Source organism: Crocuta crocuta, unplaced genomic scaffold (assembly GCF_008692635.1).
Source record: "Crocuta crocuta isolate KB4526 unplaced genomic scaffold, BGI_CrCroc_1.0 scaffold431, whole genome shotgun sequence".
NCBI lineage: Eukaryota > Metazoa > Chordata > Mammalia > Carnivora > Hyaenidae > Crocuta > Crocuta crocuta.
This window is the reverse complement of record NW_027528859.1, coordinates 3,451,246-3,469,923: the sequence shown is the minus strand read 5'-3', so window position 1 is coordinate 3,469,923 and position 18,678 is coordinate 3,451,246. Positions and strand designations below refer to the sequence as shown.

At 47.5% G+C, this 18,678-nt stretch overlaps 1 protein-coding gene and 1 long non-coding RNA gene across 2 annotated transcripts in view; one reads left to right on the top strand and one right to left on the bottom strand.

Annotated features, from left to right (window-relative positions):
- The window catches only part of FRMPD1 (FERM and PDZ domain containing 1), a 51,566-nt gene extending 37,007 nt beyond the window's left edge, over window positions 1-14,559 (top strand). Inside the window, exons 8-15 of the mRNA XM_077756072.1 lie at window positions 642-761; window positions 1,805-1,941; window positions 3,028-3,154; window positions 3,299-3,394; window positions 5,124-5,306; window positions 6,376-6,523; window positions 8,312-9,103; window positions 12,070-14,559. Coding sequence (XP_077612198.1) covers window positions 642-761; window positions 1,805-1,941; window positions 3,028-3,154; window positions 3,299-3,394; window positions 5,124-5,306; window positions 6,376-6,523; window positions 8,312-9,103; window positions 12,070-14,453 — 3,987 coding nt within the window. The 3' untranslated portion in view covers window positions 14,454-14,559. The remainder of the gene's footprint in view (window positions 1-641; window positions 762-1,804; window positions 1,942-3,027; window positions 3,155-3,298; window positions 3,395-5,123; window positions 5,307-6,375; window positions 6,524-8,311; window positions 9,104-12,069) is intronic.
- A 399-nt stretch (window positions 14,560-14,958) lies between these two features.
- LOC144225041 (uncharacterized) lies at window positions 14,959-18,677 on the bottom strand. Its single transcript, XR_013333198.1, has 3 exons — window positions 18,540-18,677; window positions 16,669-16,795; window positions 14,959-15,175 (listed from the first exon to the last, which is right to left on the bottom strand). It is a non-coding gene; the product is annotated as an uncharacterized LOC144225041 (long non-coding RNA).
- Window position 18,678: the final 1 nt, after the last annotated feature.

Genomic DNA, 18,678 nt, shown 5'->3' with positions numbered 1-18,678 from the left:
ACTCAAGGCAATGAAACCAATACAGCCCCATCTTTTGCTTCCAGCTCTGATGATCTTTGAAAAATCAGAGAAGCATTTCTTACTGGGTCTAAGCCCTTTTTCTGAGACTTACCCCTAAGCTGGTCCCTGATGGATGGACAGGGCACAGTCTGTCTGGACCAATCAGTCTTTCAGCCTTTCAGTGATTTGTTATACCAACTTTTTAACATGTCTGTTCCATTAGCACTGAGAAAGAAAATCAAATGAAATCCCCAAGATAGCTGAAGTAGAAAAAAAGTAAGGTGCATACTATAATAACAATGTATACTATTACTATTATTTGTGGAGAATAAAATAATACACATATATAGAAGCATGTACATATACATAGACTGTCTCTGAATGGGGCATATCAGAGACTGGAAGTCGATTTCTTTTGGAAAGGGGAACAGTTTGATGGGGTCACTGGGAACTTTGTTCTTTTGAGCCTTTTACATTTTATAGCCATGGGAAAATCAAGAGCAAAGGTCTTCAGCTGTCTTGGGAAGCACTAAAATTGAAATCTCTGGGGACTTTCTTTTTTTTTTTTAAGTTCCTTTGTGGAATCGCTGTGAGAACAAAGGCGGTTAGAAGATTAACTGTATCTCCCTTACCCATCGCAGGTGGTAGAAAGGGAGGAGTCACATGACTACCGCTGCCTCTTCAGGGTGTGTTTTGTTCCCAAGGACCCCCTGGACCTCCTGAAAGAAGACCCTGTGGCCTTTGAATACCTCTACCTGCAGGTGACTGGATCTGCCCTTCCTAAAATAACAGTGGTTATTCTCAAAGATGGCACGTGGGTGATTTTGAACATGAGCTTAAGGCAATGAAGCAACTCCCTGGTAGGGATTATCTTTATCTGAAGGAGGATAGGCTTGATTATCCCTCAGAATAGTTTCTATGTTAGGAGATTTGCTACGTATTAATGAAATTTAGGCTTAGTCCTCAATGTGGACGATACATTTTCTACTACTATTTGGAGCTACAGTTTTTATTATTACAATTGGCATTAGTGCTTCAAAGCCTTAGGTTTTTTTTTTAATGTTTATTTATTTATTTATTTTGAGAGGGAGAAAGAGCGTGCATGGAAGAGAGGCAGAGAGACAGTGGGGAAAGAGAGAATCCCAAGCAGGCTCTGTGCTGTCAGTACAGAGCCCTACACGAGGCTTGATTCCATGAACCATGAGATCATGACCAGAGCCGATATCAAGTCGGACACTCAATTGACTGAGCCACCCAGGCTCCCCTTCAAAGCTTTATTTCAGAAACAATGAAAATGAGTCTTGGGAAGCTCACATGATTTGCCTGGGTCATGCATTTGATGGTGGAGCCAAAACTTGGTCCCTTGGCCCTCAGCCTGGTGTTCCCCCCACTTTGCCTGCTTGGGTGAGATCTATCATGTCATTTTTATGCTGACAAAAAAAGAATCACTTCAGAGGCATTACCATTGCACTGATGAGGTAACTCAAACTAGATGAATTAACTGGCCCAACTCTTACAGAAATGATGGCAGCAAATAATACCAACACTACTTTATATTTGTGTAATGCTGTGTTCTTATGCCTGCTTTCATGTTATCTAATTTAAACCTCACAGAAACAGCGTAAGGTAGACTTGACTCTCCTCTTTTAGCAAGGGGAAGATACCAACATTCAGAGTCAAAGTTAACCAAGGTCACAGAGCCAAGAATTGGCAGAGCCAGGTCTCAGAGCCTTTCGCCTGAAAGAACTAGGAACACAATGTATGTATTCTTGTCTCCCAATTCCTCTGATGTAATCTCTTCTAGAGCTGCAGCGATGTGCTCCAGGAGCGCTTTGCTGTAGAAATGAAATGCAGCTCCGCGCTCCGGCTCGCAGCCCTGCACATCCAGGAGCGGATCTACGCATGCGCTCAGCCACAGAAGATCTCTTTGAAGTACATAGAGTGAGTGGCAGGCGACTTCTATGTCCCGTCAACAGCAGCTGGGTTACATTTATTAACTTGGCTGGCCCCTAGCCAGGATGGCTAGATTCCACAGAAAGCTGATACTCACCAACCTGCCCATCTGTCTGTTGTCTTTCCATCCATTTCCCTCCACTGTCTCTGACCCAGCCCAGCTCCCCCAGATGTCAGAGTCTGGCTGCTCCCTCTGTGACAGAAGCCAACTGCAGATAGAATGACACAGGATCCCTTTGTAGATTCCCAGTTCCTGAGAGAATGTCTTGGGAAATCAGTGACAGCTTCGGTGTAAAGCTCTTCTGAGGGCCGAAATACCTTGGAAATTAATCTTGTGTGACCTAGTTGTGTTGCATTATATTCCTATTAGAACAGTTTCAAGTCCTGGGATTCCAACATGTCCTGATTCATACGCTAAGTTTTCATTTTGCTCTAGGAAGTATCACCCTTCTGTGCTTAGCTACTCACCAAAACTCAACTCTGTCCTGTCTGGGCATCAACATCAAATGGGGAATCAAATTTAAAACATAAAACAGATCCTTGGCCCTATTCCTGAAATACTGGATCAAATCTCTTGGGAAGGAGTCCTGAGGATTTGTATTGTTATCCAGTTTGTTGGGGAATTTTGAGGCTGTTAGGCTGGCACCATTCTGAAGCATCACCTCAGGGATTCACACATGCTTTGTGAGAATGTGTTATACATGTGTGATCATTATTTCTCATATATGTGGTAGTAAAAAAATAAGATGGAGATCTCTTCTGATTAGCAGAATATCATACCACACCAAAGGTAACAAGCTCCCAGAAAGATAAGTGGGGCTTAGTTCCCAAATGGCTCATTTTTTGTGGAGAGAGTGTGTGTATTAAATAGATATAAATATATGATATTTAATACACAACTTTATAAATGCATTTTGTGTATATTTGCACACTCTTATGTATATATCTTCTGTTGAGAAAGAGGCTCATAATTGCAGTGTTCTGGGAACACTAAGTCCCTGAATCAAATGTAATTATGCTCTTCATTAGAGCCAAGTGCACTATAAAAATGGTGTCTCCAATATCTCATGGCAGGAAGGACTGGGGAATAGAGAACTTTATATCTCCAACTCTACTCCGAAACATGAAAGGCAAAGACATCAAGAAAGCCATTAGCTTCCACATGAAGAGGAACCAGAATTTGCTGGAACCACGACAGAAGGTAACGTGGCCTCTGACGACACCAACCCTTCCCCTGCCCCCCACTGTCTGTTGTGAAACCTCATGGAAAGCATTTTCAGCACCGCATGGATTTTAGGCAAGTGAATAACTCTAATTTAAGTCTTTTTCCCCCCTCCTATTTAAGCAACTTATTTCTGCTGCCCAGCTTCGTTTAAATTATCTACAGATCCTTGGGGAACTCAAGACGTATGGTGGAAAAATCTTTAATGCTACTCTAATGGTACGTATGATAGAAATGCAGACCTCTACTCTTATAAGAGAAGTTAGAGATCCTCTGAAAGTCAGCGTATTTTTTAGCCTAAAATTCCTGAGGACCCTGTCATGTATTCATTTGGGAAGTAAAATATGACACCATCGGGGAGTGTATATCATGCTTGGGGCCAGCCCTCTGGAAGATGCTGGGGGAGGCAGAACTCAATAAACCATGATTTCCACCCTCAAACGATGAAACAAAGTACCCAACAGACAAAGTGAAGCCACGAGAAAGTCACAGGACTACTGCTGTGGAGTTCGAAGAAAGGGCATCACTGAATATGAGAAGGACGGATTAGGGAAAAGCTAGAAGGTTGGATTCGTCCAGATTTCAGGAAGAAGGAAAGGCATTCTGAGGAAGGGAGATGGATGCAGTTTACTCTGGCACTTTGGGTAGAAGGTGAAGAGGAAAAATTGGAAATCATGAAGGAAATAGGAGAATGTTAGATTAACTGCCAGGCTGCGGTCCTGACGGTTCAGAAGGGAAGAACTAAGGGTGGATCTGAGAAGGGAAAAGAGAAGCATAAGAGCCCTTTCCTTTGTTACTCATTCCTCCCCCAGCTTTTTTTTTGGAGCCTGGGCCAAGATCTCTGCTTTTCAGCAGTCTGTAACTGATGGGCTGTGGCTCATGGGAACGCTCCCTCACTGCACTGTTCAGGCAGCCTCAGAACCTTCCAGCACAAATTGCCTATTAGAGATTTATATATGTGTATATATATTTATATATAACATGTTATATAATCATACAATAATTATATAATATATAATTTATATTATAATATTTAATATTATATATGTGTGTATATAATATACACATATTAAATCTCTATATACTATAATATATACATATTAATCAGATTGCTGACCTAGCAGTGTAGGTGGAAGAAGGGAATCAATGTTTTGACAGAAAGGAAGAGCATCCAGTAGAGGAAGGGAAAAATAGTTGAGTCTTTGTACAAGTAAGTGACAAAAGGTTGGAAAGGAGACTAGGTCTGCAGAAAGGAAGGCTTGAAGGTACAAGAAAAACTTCTACCTTTCCCACGAGAATCCTGTCCTTTCCTAGCTGTCAAGTGTCTGTCCCCAGTGTCCCTTTATGTGTCCTACCTAAGGTAGGAACTGGTAATGGGAGAAGAAGCCAGCCACAATGAACTGGCTTAGGATGCTTGCTGGACACTAGGGACTCTCAGGGAACCTAACATGAGTACAACACTTGAATACAAATAATCACAGTAAGAAATCACAGCTCAGTGCTATCAGAGCTACAGAGGCTGTGGGGTGGGAGCACCACGGAGGAAAAGGACTACTCCATGGGAGGGGACAGATTCAGCGAATGTTTTCCATAGGCAGTAGGTTTTGATGGAGTCTTTTACAGAGGGGTCAGGACTTCACTGGAGCGCAGCATGAATATTGGCACACAGGTGTGAAAGCACAAGTTGTATTTGTGGAACAGGTAACAGCCCCATGGTCTGGCTCTCTATTGTGAAGGGTCTTGTGGGAGATATATTTATACCTAATTTAGCTGTCAGTGGGGCCCAGATTAGGCTGTTACCTAATTTGGTAGTCTAGGGAAGAGGTGGTGAGGGAGGGCCTGAAATAAAAACCAAGGAGTTTGCAGAGAGGGGTGTCATGTCTTACGTGTGCAACGTATTTTCACTAGCTTGTGAGTGAAAACTAATTCCTCTTCCACCGTCATCCAGTTACAGGATAGAGAATCCTACATTGCCCTTCTAGTTGGAGCCAAGTATGGGATTAGCCAAATTATCAGTAGCAAACTCAACATCATGTCCACGTTGGCAGAGTTTGCAAACATCAGCCGCGTAGAACTGACAGAAGAGTCTGAGAAAGTGAGCATGGTCAAAGTGTATCTTCAGGATGTCAAGGTAATGCATGCGGAAGAAATTTTGAAGCCAACTTCTGGAATTTGGGGCTAAATTATTCTAGGGGAGTTTATGAGAGCATAGATATTAACAAAATCTAATATCCAGCATTTGCTTAAGAGGACAAGTTGTCCATCCTGTACCATCAAGAGGAAAATAATGAACAGGATGTGTTTTCTTGGGAAGGTCCTAAAATATTTGTTGTGTGTAAACTGAGCTTGGACTATATATTTTCCTAATGGGTTCAGTAATTTAGATGGGAGCACCAGATGATTTTATCACATGTATGGGACCAGAATGGCTGCCCAAGAGTTTTGAGTGGCGGCAATTAAAATGAATAAATGATACAGGGTACTTCCTGAGCCTCTCTGGAAGGTCCTACATTTACCCCGCCTTCCTTTGCTTTAATTCTGATGTGCTCAAGGTTGGTGCTTCATGTTTCTCATCACCCTCTTCTTTCTTATCTGTTTGCTGTCCTTTCCCTTTTCCAGGTGAGGTCTTGAAGGGTCTTCACTGTATGAATGGTCAGGGTGGGGTGGGGTTCTTGGGATGGAGAGGCTGGAGTAGGGGATGAAGAGGGAGGAGACATCATAGAGATTCAATGGGAGGAACCCACTGTGTGTATGTGTGTGTGTACATGCACAAGTGGTTGTGCATATGTGTGCACATGTGCACATATGCTTATTTCAAGTCTTGGAGGTGAGAATATGAGACCCCAGGAGTCCTGCCTGTGGGCCATGGCTGGATTTAATTGGAATATCTCATTGGCCCCATGTGGCCTTGTTGTCAGTCTTCAGACTGTCCCTTGGCCCTTTATTTAAGAACTCTCTTGGGGCACCTGGGTGGCTCAGTCGGTTGGGCATCCGACTTCAGCTCAGGTCACGATCTCACAGTTCATGGGTTCGAGCCCTGTGTCAGGCTCTGTGCTGACAGCTAGCTCAGAGCCTGGAGCCTGCTTCCAATTCTGTGTCTCCCTCTCTCTGACCCTCCCCTGCACATGCTGTCTCTCTTTCTTGCATAAATAAATAAACTTTAAAAATAAAAAAAAAAAAAACTCTCTTTACATTCAAAGGTTCTGACATTGCTGCTGGAATCCAACAGTGCAAAAGACCTAGCCTGCCTGATTGCTGGGTACTACAGGCTGTTTGTCGACCCAGTTGCCTCCATTTTCCTCTGGCCAGGAAACAAACAACAGGTGCACCGGGTGTCTGCCGAAGAAGGTGAGGCTTGCTCCACTAAGGATGGCCCTTTTCACAACCTTAAGGGAAGGGGGTGAATTGAGTTGAGGTGAGACTTCCACCCAAGTGGATGAGAGCTATTTTTCCATTTATTTCCTGGTAAACAGTTATCTTTCTAAAATCCTAAATGGAGAACCTTTTTCTATGTATCTGAGAGTCCCCGAAAGCCAAGATATGCTACTGAAAGTCCCCAGTTCCCCGTAGCATTTCCAAAAATTGTCTCTAAAATCCACTGTATTTTGTCTTTATTTGCTGGCAAAAAAAGATGTCATTCATTTATTCAGAAAGTAGAGATGACCTAGTTTTTTTATTGCATGTCTATGTGCTCTTCTGCATTTTCTTGAATTATAATAGAAATTCTCAACCTTACATGTTTAGGAAAAGGGGACACCTGGAGATAGAAAGAGTTGAAATCATATATAAGGAATGAAGTAATGGAGGCCAGATGAGATGACCAGTCTCCCGGGCCAGCTCCCAGTTTGAATCAGGCTTTTGCTTTAGCACTGTTGACGCAGCATTTTCCCACTGGTTTGCTGATAAATGTTGAAACACTCCCACTCTGGCTAATTTCAGGCTACCAACGTGAGGTCACTGAATGTGGAGATGGGATGAGATGCTCAGTAACATAACATTATATAGCACTTCCTCCATCTGGATCGAATACACATAAATAATCTTGAGAGATCAGATGACAGTAAGATTAAGTAAAAAAAATAATTAGGAAGTGAAGAGTTTTGGGTACTTGTTTTGCTGTTAAGACAGTTTATGGGCAAGGGATGATACCTTAGGGTCTAATCAGGTAGACCATGCAGAGTGGGAGCAATTGTGAAGGTCTGGTGGTGGGAGGGACTGAGGTGATGATGTGTTGACGCTCTCTATAGTGGCTGGGGCATATGAACCCTTCGGGGGATGACCAGGCTGCTGAGAAGGGCTCAGGGACACACTATGAGGGGGTGACCAGGCTGCTGAGGGCGGATTGGGGGCCACACCATGAGAGGCCTTAGCCTGTGGGAGAGCTTAGCCTCTTCCCTGTAGGCAGAGGATGCTATCAGGGGGTTTAAGTAGTGTGTGATGTGATCAGAGAGAAGTTTTGAGAAAGATCATTCTGGAGGCGTATGGTGAAAGAGAGACTGGAGACCTGGCTAAACGCCCCCATCCTTCCAGCCGTGAATCCTTCCCAAATACCAGCAGCTAGCTGGGTTTTCACTGCCCTAAAAGCCCCATAGCACCAGGGGGGGTCCCTAAGGCCGGGCTTCAAAATGGTGCCAGCCTACCTGCCTCAGAATCCCACACAAAGTTGCTAAGAATACAGATTCTCGGCCCCTACTCCCTAGATATTTGACTCAGTATATCAGGGATAGGGCCAAGGATCTGTTTTATTTTTTAAATATGATTCCCCATCTGATTTTGCTGCCTATTCAGGACAGAGCTGGGTCTGAGGTGGGACTTAGCAACCTTGGGTGATGCTGCCCGTAGCAAAGTGAAATCCAGCCACATACCCTCCGTGCTGCCATGAACACATAGCTCTCCTCAGAAGTAACCCTGGCTCCATTACGCAGTTCAGGTAGATGTGGGAAAGAAGCCCCAATGTGTGGGGACAACATAGAATCTGGAGGCCCACGGGTCCTATGTCAGTCAGTAGAGCGTGATCTGGGCCGGTCACCCTGGAGAATGAGTGGACAGGTGGGGTAAGGTGGGAGGACATAGGCTTCTGCCAGTCCCTGACTCTGACCCCCCCCCCACACACACACACAATGTCCCTCATTACAGGCTATGAATCCAGAGCGTGCAGCGACTCTGAGGAGTCCTCTGAAGTGGACTGCGTGCTGGAGCCTCTCTCTGACAGACACCTGCTGAAGCTGGGCCCCTGTAGACCACTCATAAAAGAGGAGCAGCCTCCTGGGGACAGCCCCATGCCCGAGGTGGCCAGGAGGGGCCCGAGCATCTCCGGGGCCAGCAGCATGACGGACAGTGCTGAGTCCGAGGCATCCGACTCGGCCAACACCGAGAGCCGAGGCTGCAGGACCAGTGGCTCCAGTGAATCCATGGACGCCCTAGAAGAGGATGACTTGGACACTTGCTCTTCCAGCAAGTCTGGCTTCTTCCACTCAGGCTCGCCGGGCCTCCCAGACGGTCTTGATTCCAACAGCCAAGAGGAGAGAAGCAGGATTGAAACCAGTGGCTTCCTCTGTCTCCTGGACCTGGCCCAGAGAGCCAGCCCCCTGTGCCAGAAGGCTGAGTTTTCTGAGAGTCCCACTCCTGAACCTTTCAGCTGGGGACCAGAACTGAGTGCAGTCAGGCTGGACCCCAGGCTGTATGAGGGCGGCCAGGCAGACTACTATAGCCTGTGCTCCAGCGTCTCCCTGGCCAGCCACCAGAGCGACAGCTCAGAGAGCACAGCCTCCCGGCAGGGTGGGGGGCTGCCAGCCTGGACCGAGGCCCAGCCCAGCTCCACTCTGGAAGCCCTGGCCCCACACCTGCCGCTGGCCTTTGAGGATGGCAGCTCAGATGAGGAATACTATGACGCAGCCGACAAGCTCACACCCCCAGACGCCCTCTCAGGTGAGCCCTCCCCAGCAGGTCTGTAGACTCCAGGTGGTTCCGGAAAGCTCAGCAGGGGTAGGGACCAAACGTGAAGCACGGTCCCTGTCCTTGTTTGAGAAGGGCCCCCTAGGCCCAGGGGACCAAATTATAAGTGTCATAACTTCAAGTCAGGGGTACCAGGGAAGTTCAGGGAACTGTGGGCGAGCAGAGATGGGAGGCACCAGTTCAACAGTGGGAATCAGGAAAGGCTTTCCAGAAGGGGTGGCAAATGTACTGGGCCTTGTGAGATGGACAGAATTTACATCGAAAAGGGTTTGACAGGAGTGCTTAGCAGAGGCAAGTGGCTGTGTCATGATGCACCCTGACTCTGTATCAAACAGGGCTTTGAAGTAAGGAACCTGATAGGCTCTTGGTGGCCCCTTAAGGGACTCAGATGTAAGAAAAGGCAGGGGATCTGTTGGTCATGTTTCTTTCCAGTTCCTCATCCTTCCCGCCACGAAGAGCATGGGGTGACCTTCCACATAGAGTGACTTCCTGAGTTGACGTGAGATCCTTACAGGACACTTCCACACACACGTACACACACACAGTTGCACATGCTATATACTGAAGCGAAAAAAATGGAAAATAGCACGCAGACACTGATAGTGAGCCACTAGCAGCTGGGGAAGCTGCAGCTCTTTTATTTCTGGTTCAGCCCTTTCCTGTTACTCCCTGCCCTCCAGTGCTTTCCGGTTGCTTATGGAAGAAAGGCCAGCTCCTTAGCAGCCCGTCAGGCCCCTCAAGGTCCTCTGTGACATGGCCTCTTTCTGCACACTTGCCACGCAGACCTCCTTACTGTTCTTTAAAAGTACCAAGTTCTTTCCTACCTCTGGCCGTTGCACGTGCTGCTCCTTCCACCTGAAACATTCCTTGCCCTGATCTTTGGTGACAAATGCCTACCCATCTGTCAGGCCCCACTTGGAAACTCACTTCCTCCTGGAAACGTTAACCAGACTGCGCCAAGAATGGGGCAGCTTTCACGTGTTTTCATAGCACCCTGGGTGCCTCCTGCCTGCACTTAGCACTGCTTGTAACTGTGTATTTATTTGTGTGACTTTTGTGATGTTTCCCATCTTTATTAAACCAAGAACTCCTCAGAGTATAGGGACTGTGTTGCACACTCACCCATGACTCCTCCGCACATAGTGCCTGGTGGTTTTGCTAAATGAGTGAATACATTCTCTACCACTACCCTGAATTCGTTAATTGGCTGTGCCTGTAAAGAAGGAGAAACTTATGAGCAGATTCGCACTGTTCTCCAAAGAACCCAGCCCACTGCCATCCATGCCCCCAGCTTTGCCCAGCTGGGCCAGCCATTGTGCAGGGTTCAAGATGGGAGCACAGCAGAAACCATCAGTCAAGGCCTTCCCTTACAGGAATCTTAGCCAGGGAAATAAAGTCCATACTGGATATTCTCTTTTTTCATAAGGAGCCAATAAGATGCTGGAGAGAGAGTCCAGAGCTGGGAGCCCTGAGCCTGGGTTCTGGTCTGGTCCCTGACTCACTGTGGGAGTCTCTCCCTTTTTAGGCCTCAGAAATGCCCTTGGTGAGTGGCTGTAGGTAGCCGAGGGCAGCAGCTCCAAAACATGGGTGGGCATCATAATTACTCAAGGCACCTGGTTTAAATACCCTAACTTCTTAGGTGGTAGCCTCTGAGATTCTGACTAAAAAGTCCTGAAGAGCAGTCTAGAGGTGATAAGGTTTTGAATAAGATGTAGCCATACTGGAAATAACTTCTCTGAGGATAAGACCACTGGTCTGAGGATAAACACTGATTCTCAAGTGCTTCTCAATGTACCTGATTCTTTCTGGCTGACTCCCCAGACTTCATCACAAAGTGCTTCTCTCCGCAGAAGGGCCCATCCTGGGGGTGCCTGGGTGGCTCAGTAGGTTGAGCGTCTCGCTTTGGCTCAGGTCATGATCTCACGGTTCATGGGTTCAAGCCCTGCATTGGGCTCTGTGCTGACAGCTAGCTCAGAGCCTGGAGCCTGTCTTTGGATTCTGTGTCTCCCTCTCTCTGTGACCCTCCCCTGCTCATGCTATCTCTCTCAGAAATAAATAAAAACATTAAAAAAAATTTTTAAAATAAATGAAAGAAACATTAAAAAAAAAAAAGAAATGTCCATCCTGGTATGCACAAAACCCCTCATACTTGAGACTGAGTCATGACACTTTTTGTCAAGAGAAAGCTCCTTCAGAATCCTCACACAAGAACATCAGTGGTGGTAGGAGCTCCTGTCACTGAACCACTGTTAGCACAGACCTTGTTCTGGGAGCTTGGTAAGCACCAGTGCATCGAATCAGCACTGTAGGGCAGTGCTGACTGCTACCGCTGCTCCTGCCAGACTTGGGTTGTCATAAGCACAAAGCAAGAGTGTTAGAAGGATGTCAGATCGCTTATAGAATTGCTAGCAAAGGTGAAGAGCTGGTTTAGACACAGGTGGTAACCAGGCCTGGAGACTGGGTGACAGGACTTCTCACCATGTCTTCATTGTCAGGATCCTGTGGCTGCAAAGGATGGGCTCTGCTTTGATTATTATTATTTTAAAAATAAATATGCTTGTGAAATTCTAGGAAATTTTGCGTCTGACTCTCAAGGTCATAAATCTGGCTTCTTGGCTGCTTGCGCATAGGGCACATTCATGAAGAGTTCCAGCAGACAGTAACCTTTGGGGAGATTTTGCGCCCTGAAAGGAAGTTGGGGTACTGTGACCCAAAGACAATAAACTGCATTGTGGGCAACAAAGAACCAAAAATTGTCTCCCGCCATTATTATCCCATTCTGTTAGATGAGCAAATTGAGGAGATAAAGATTTAATATGCCCAAGGTTACCCAGTCCAGCCAGGATCCAAACCCAGGCAACCCTGAGTCCTGGGCCCAACCTCTGTAAGTCTCTTTATTTTTCTGCTTTTCACGTACTCTTTCCGTTCTTGATTCTCAGGGCCCCGAGCTATGTCTGCCGCAGAGCCCAGTGCCACAAGCCTGCAGCACAAGGCTAGCACTTGCATCCGTGGGGACAGCCTGAATCCTGGGCCAGATGGAAGAGAACCAAGCAGAAAGGGAGGGGTGAAGAAGTATGCCAAGACTCTGAGAAAAAGAAGGTCTTTCCTACAGACCGACTACACTTGTCAGGTGTCCTTTCCTCTGGTGCCATCAGCCTCCCTAGAGAGCATGGACGATGTGTGCTACTACGACAGGGAGCCCTATCTGGCCCTCGGGGCACCCTCCCCAACCGTGTCCTCTCTGCAGGACATGCAAGGTGAGCCTGGCCTCCTGGAGACCAAGGCCCTGGGGCTGCTGGGTCCCTTAAGGAAGACCCAGAGCAAAAACCCAGCCTCCCGGGTCATGGAGATGGAGCCCGAGACCATGGAAACCAAGTCAGTCGTCGACTCTCGAGTGTCTTCTATTTCTGCCATTCGCCTCCGGATTGACCCCAACCATAGAGAGAGTTCTGGGGTTGCCCCCCTGAGTGCCACTGTTGCCAGTTCCCCAGCAAGCACCCCTCCCTGTTCCAACCCAGGCTCATCTGGCCTAGATGCTGCTCAGGCAGAGCCTTCCGGTACCTTGTCTCCCCTTCAACACTCGGATGTCAGTGTCCCCAAAGAACTCACCCTAGAACTTGGGGACAGCAACTCTTCCCTCTCCAGTGTTGACCCAAACCCAGATAGAGTCTGCGTGACCATCAGCCCAGGGCCACGTCTTGTCTCTCAAGCAGACACCCTAGGGGTGGGAGGGGTCCAACTGGAAACAGGACTGGGATCTTTGTTTACAAATCCTATGCAAGAAACTGCCCCCAAACACACAGAGCCTTTGTTGTCTCCTGCAGTCAGGCCAGGAAGTGGTGAATGTGGGATAAATTCAGGAGAGAAGATGGCTCCTCTCCCTCCAGAAGAGGGACAAGAAGGACACCTATCCCCGGGACACAATGGAGAAGTTACAAACAAAAATGGCATCAGTCTGTTTTGTGGTGAATCTGGGAAAGATGCAAGTGACTCCAAGAGTGACCTGTCGAATGCCGTGCCACAGGCTATTGGTGTCAGTGCTCCGGCTGGTGGAATGATAGCCTCCCTCTCCTTGAAGACTCCTGTAACAGGAACTGAGCAGATCCTGCCACATTCCCCTACGGGCCCCAAAGGACAAAGCAGAGAAACCCCAGACCAAGCCTGCCAGGCCCAAGAGCAAAAACTATTGGAAGAGCTGGATTTAGACCCTGATTTCTTGCTTGGGGACCAGACCATTCCATCAGCTGTCCCTCTGGAGGGGGTCACGGCAGAGCCACTTAACCACGTGATAGGGGAAGACACAGCCTCTAGGGACACTCCTCAGCAGATCTGTTTTAATCCAGGCCCTTCTCTGCCAACTCCACTACCGTGTCCCCCAAAGGAGCCCCACTTAGAAGGTTCAAACCATTGTTCACTGTCAGAAAACAAAGACAAAAGCCCTAGCGTCTGCCTTCCTGCTGAGAAGTCTTTCCTGTGCTTTGCCCCAGACGGCCATCCTAAAGTTTCTGCCAGTCTCAGGATGACCACATCTTTGGGGTTTGTGGGTGTGCATGAGGCAATGGCCCCCAGAATTGGGATGGAGCAGTGCAGCTGCCAGTTCTCCTATGCCACATGCTTCCATGGCCTGCAGCCAGAGGCAGAGGAAGAAGACAGGGACTCGGAAGGACACCCCACTGCCCCCCTCACCTCGCCGCCCTCTGCAGGAAGCCGGCTGGCCCTACCCTGGAGGCCCGCCCGGGCCCACAGCTGCAGTGCCGAGCCCCTGTCGAGGAACAGCCACATCTGGCCAGAGTACTGCTCCAGGGCCCTGAGACAGCTGAAGGCTGTCCCTGCCAGCACCCCGGAGGGCTTTATCCAACTCACAGAGAGCTTACTGGAATTACAAGATATTTTAGAAGCTTCCTGGGGGAATGGGAACAAACATCCCCCAGAGAAGTGCACCTGGCACTTTTCGGAAAGCCGCAGCCGCCTCTGCATGGGTTCCCAGAAGCTCCTGGCGAGCTGTCAACATGTGATCAGAATGGACCAGTCTCCCGAAGAGATGCAGGGCGCCGTGCGGGACACCTTCCAGCACCTGGTCCAGCTGGCCGGCCTGTGCTTCCAGTTCACAGACTGCAGCCGCTGCTCCACTCGGCACAGGGAAGCAGCAGGGGACCTGAGGGACGTGGTGTGCGCCTACCAGCAGTTCGTAGAGGCTGCTAGGCTGACCTGCGAGAGAGGCTACCATGACCTGAGTGTGAAACTCTTGGCCCGTCAGTGCACGGCTCTCACGGCTGCCGTGTTTTGTTTGACCCAAAAGTTCCGGGCATCCACCGCCCTGTGAGCAGGCGGGTTGCCCAGGCCCCTGCCTTGCCCTGGGGGGCACTTCCCCGAGAAGCCCCTCCACTCCTCCAGCACCCCTCCAAAATGTTTACTAGAGTATTCAAATAAACTGCTGCTTAATCCTGGCCTCAGTCATACAGAGTGATGATAAGTTTGGGTCAAAAGCTTTCACTCATATTCATTCAACAAACATTTCACTGGATACCTCCTCTGGGTCAGGCCATGTGCTAGGCACTTAGGATAGAAAGGTGAATTAGACAAGTCCTCACCGCTGGTCAGGATGCTCACAGACCCTCTGGGGGGGGGGTGCGGGGGGGAATGGAGATAAGTAGCATGCTGTCAGTAAACTGCCCTAATCGTTTACCCTGGGGATGAGGAAGCAAGAGGAATTTACAGACTGGCCGAGGATGACAGTGATGAGGGAGGAAGGTGGGGATCACTGAAAAATGGTCTTGACTTCTCATATCGCACTGATTTGGCAATAACCATCACAAATAGGAGTGAATACACGTGATATTTGATCGATTTTACCTTCACAAGGTTTGGTTTGCAGCACCTGCACCAGCAGGCCTGGTATTCTTGGCTGCCTCGCTATGACAAGCAGAGGTTGCCACTAGGTGGCAGTAAGTTCCTTAGTTGCCTGGTGACCCACATCCAGGTGTGGGTGCTCTATGCTTTATCTCAAATTGACTGAATGCTGCGTCCTTTTTCTCTTGTAAATACCTGAAAAGGCAAACATTAAAGCCCTGAATTTGATTTGCCTTTTTAAGAATAATATTAGAGGGAGAGAAATATATTTAGTACCTTTCTCACTAATCCCAATTAAACCAGCTAATTCCAGTTAATCCTAGTGGGACGTTGGACAAGCTACTTAGCCCCAGGGCTTTGTTTTTCTCTACTCTAAATATTAATAGTTCCTGCTTTGTAGGGTAGAAATCTAATAAATAATCTAGTAAATACTCAGTAAAATTCAGTAATAATCCCCAAACTTTATGGATGCCTCTCCTAGTGTGAAACCATTTCCTACATTTTGTTTTCAGACTCCAGGAAAACTGATCTCAAGATACCTCTGGGATGTCTTTTTTCCCCTGGCTTCTCTGTCTAGGCCTTAGACAGTCGCCTTGAACTATTGGAGGTCATTCAAGGGGTCCCTTTGTCCCTCTGGTACTCCTGATCAGTTGTGCGTCTGCACTGGCCTCCTAATTCCTCTCCTTCACCCAGAAAAAGGAGGGGCAGGATGAGTGTGTTATGTACCCAAACCCTTGGCGATCAGAGGAAAGCAGTATTTTGGGAGAAGAGAAGATATCTTTCTCACCCCTTGTTACCAGTTATTTGTTAACTAACCAATTAAGCAGTACTTGTGCCAGGAAAAGACTTATTTTCTTAGTTGTTTTTCATATAATATTTTGAATAAAATTTATATAAGGCTCTTGAACATAGATTTGAAGTGATTTTGTGGCCATGAATAATAGGAAAAATAGGACACTAAAATAATAAAAATTGTATGATGTTAAACAGGACTTGAACACTTTTACCAACAGAAAGCTCTGAAGAGCTATGTAGCTTATCTGCATGAGCATAATCTGTATGTTTGCAAGTTAAAGGAAGGAGCTCAACTTAAGGACTTCAACTTAACCAGAGCTGGAATCCTGGCAATGTTATTCTAGGCACTGCTCTGGGCCTCAGTTTCCCCAACCGACAAAAGGAAATATTACTAATCTCATTTAGTGAGGGCCTGCAGTGTGCCAGATGCCTTACTTAGATACCTCGAATACATTTTCTTATCCATGAGGACAAAACCCCAAACTGGAGATTGTTATGTAATACACATTTGGCATATTGTGAGAAATAATCATGCAAGGTGGGAAGAAGACTGTGAAGCCTCTGGCACAGGCATTCAAATGTTTACGTCTGTCTGTCTTTGCTTCCTCTCTCCTCAAATCCATGAACTTTCTTGGGTTGCTACTATATGGAGTTAGTATTTTGCTCTGCAGTTCCCATGAAGAGTACTCATCCCAGAAGTTCCAGGAAATCCCTCACTGCTTGTTGAGAAGCTAAAATGAGGGGTGGGAATGGGTCTGGTCCTGTTTAGCACTTTTTGTGAGATACACAGACCCCTACATGAATAGGCAGAATGGGATACAATGCAAGAGCTAACTGTTTAATGACTAAGAAACTACCAGACATTTACACTCCTCCTTCCTTTTCCTGCTCACCATAATATTGGCTGATCCGTTTCTTTAGACAAACATTTGTTACACCCATTGCAGATGATGCCTGATGTGGGATTATGGATGTGATGTAAATAACTGGATAAGAATCCTGTCTTCAAGAGCTCCTGGTCTAAGAGATAAGATGACATATAAAGATACAGACCTACAAATAGAAGGCATGGTCTGCTCAGGGCGACCAAAGAGGACAGATAAGGTGCTATGAGAGCTCAAAGGACAGAAGTCATTTTTTGGTTGGGGACAGAGTAATGATCATGGAAGTCTTCCTGTAGGAGGCAGCATTAATTAGAAGTAGCTACAGAGCATCAGGTCCTAGATTTGGTAGATAGGAAGGTAAGTTTTGGATGTGTTAAGAAAGAAGAAAAATCACTCATTAGGTGATTCTGTCAATACATATTTAGTGTGCGGTGGCACTGGAAATTAAATCATCAACATGATACATGTTCCCTCAGAAACTTATAATTAGTAGGAAAGACACAGAAATAAAAGATGACTGACTGATAGGTCATATAAAGAAATGAAGAGTGCTAAGATAGAAATAGGATGAGCCAGTCTTACCTGGGTGATCAGTAAAGATCTCTCTGAAGAGGAAAGGTTCAAGCTGAAGCTGAAAGGGGAGGAAGGAGCCAGCCATGGAAAAAGTGAGAGGAAAGGGAACAGTATCTGCAAAAGTCTTTGGTATATTTGAAGCATTTCAGGAACACAGGTGTGACCGGAACACAGCAAGCCACAGGAAAAGTTATAGGATGAGTTTAGAGGGGCGGCCAGGAACCAGGTGGGGAAGGCCTCGGGAAGGTTAGACTTCACGTCCAAATACAATGGAAGCACTAGGGTTTGAAATAGGGGAGACACATAATCACCTGGCAAACGGATGTCTGCTGCGTGGTGGGAATGGAGGTTGGGGAGAGGGGTCAGTCAGACCAGCTAGGAGGGCTTTTCTGTGGGGTTGGCCATGGGCTCATTCAAAGGTAGAGACACACACAAGAGCAGTGGCAGGGAGAGAGGAAAAGTATCCAGTTTGGCTGAGGGCACAGTGTAGGGACTGGTAGGTGTGGTGGGAGCCACCGAAGATCCTTTGAGCCACTCTGCGTGCCCTGCTGATTGGGAAGCCAACACCAGCTTCTGAGCAGAGAAGAGGTGTTAGAGCTGGGATTCAGGAAAAAGCCTACTGGGGGATAAAGAATGTTTACTTTTAACATTTAAAATTGCTCCAGTAGCAGAGAAAGGATGGACTGAAGGATTAGGGACGGGGTGGGGGTGCTGGAGGAGCTATGAAAAGAAAAGTCCAGAGAGGGAAACTGTGTGGGGCCAAGGAGGGGTCCAACAGGGCTGTGGTTTCTCGGGTGGGAGATATTTCAGGCTCATTCATGCTAGGGTCTCTATAGCAGGAATAAAGGGAAGAGTAAAGAGTGGCTGCTAGTTTTTATCAGGCCAAGGCTTGGACAAGTCTCTTCAGGTCTCTGAGCCTCGCTTTCCCCCTGGATCTGTAAGGGGAGATGGAGAAGGGAGAGTGGCCGGAGGCTAGACTCACGTGTTAAGGGTTCAGGCCCAGATACCCTCTATTGTCTGCCTAGACCGTCAGGTGGTGGTGAGGGCAGCTGTGTGCTTAGGGAAGCCTGTGTCAGTCAGTTCGTGGGCTCTGCTGGTTGTAGGGGGTCCCAAGGGAAGGCAAGACCCCCATGTTGTGAGATGGGGGGTGGTTCAAGCCTGGTTTTAGTCCCTTTCCCAATGTCCAGCCCTTGACAACCATCAAAGCCCTGGGTTGCCTGCCGCAGTCCTGCGAAACCGGCGAGCGGCAGGGATTGTAATCCCCATCTCACAGCCGAGGAAACAGGCTCAGACAGGCGCAGCAATACCTGGGCGGTAGGCAGCTCCCTACTGCCAGCGCGGGTGGAAGGCAAAGCCTCCCACTGGCTCCCGCACACCAAGCTGCCAGGCTGAACACCACAACTCCCAGAATGCCATTTGGAGGGGAGGAGGGGCAGGAACCGGAAG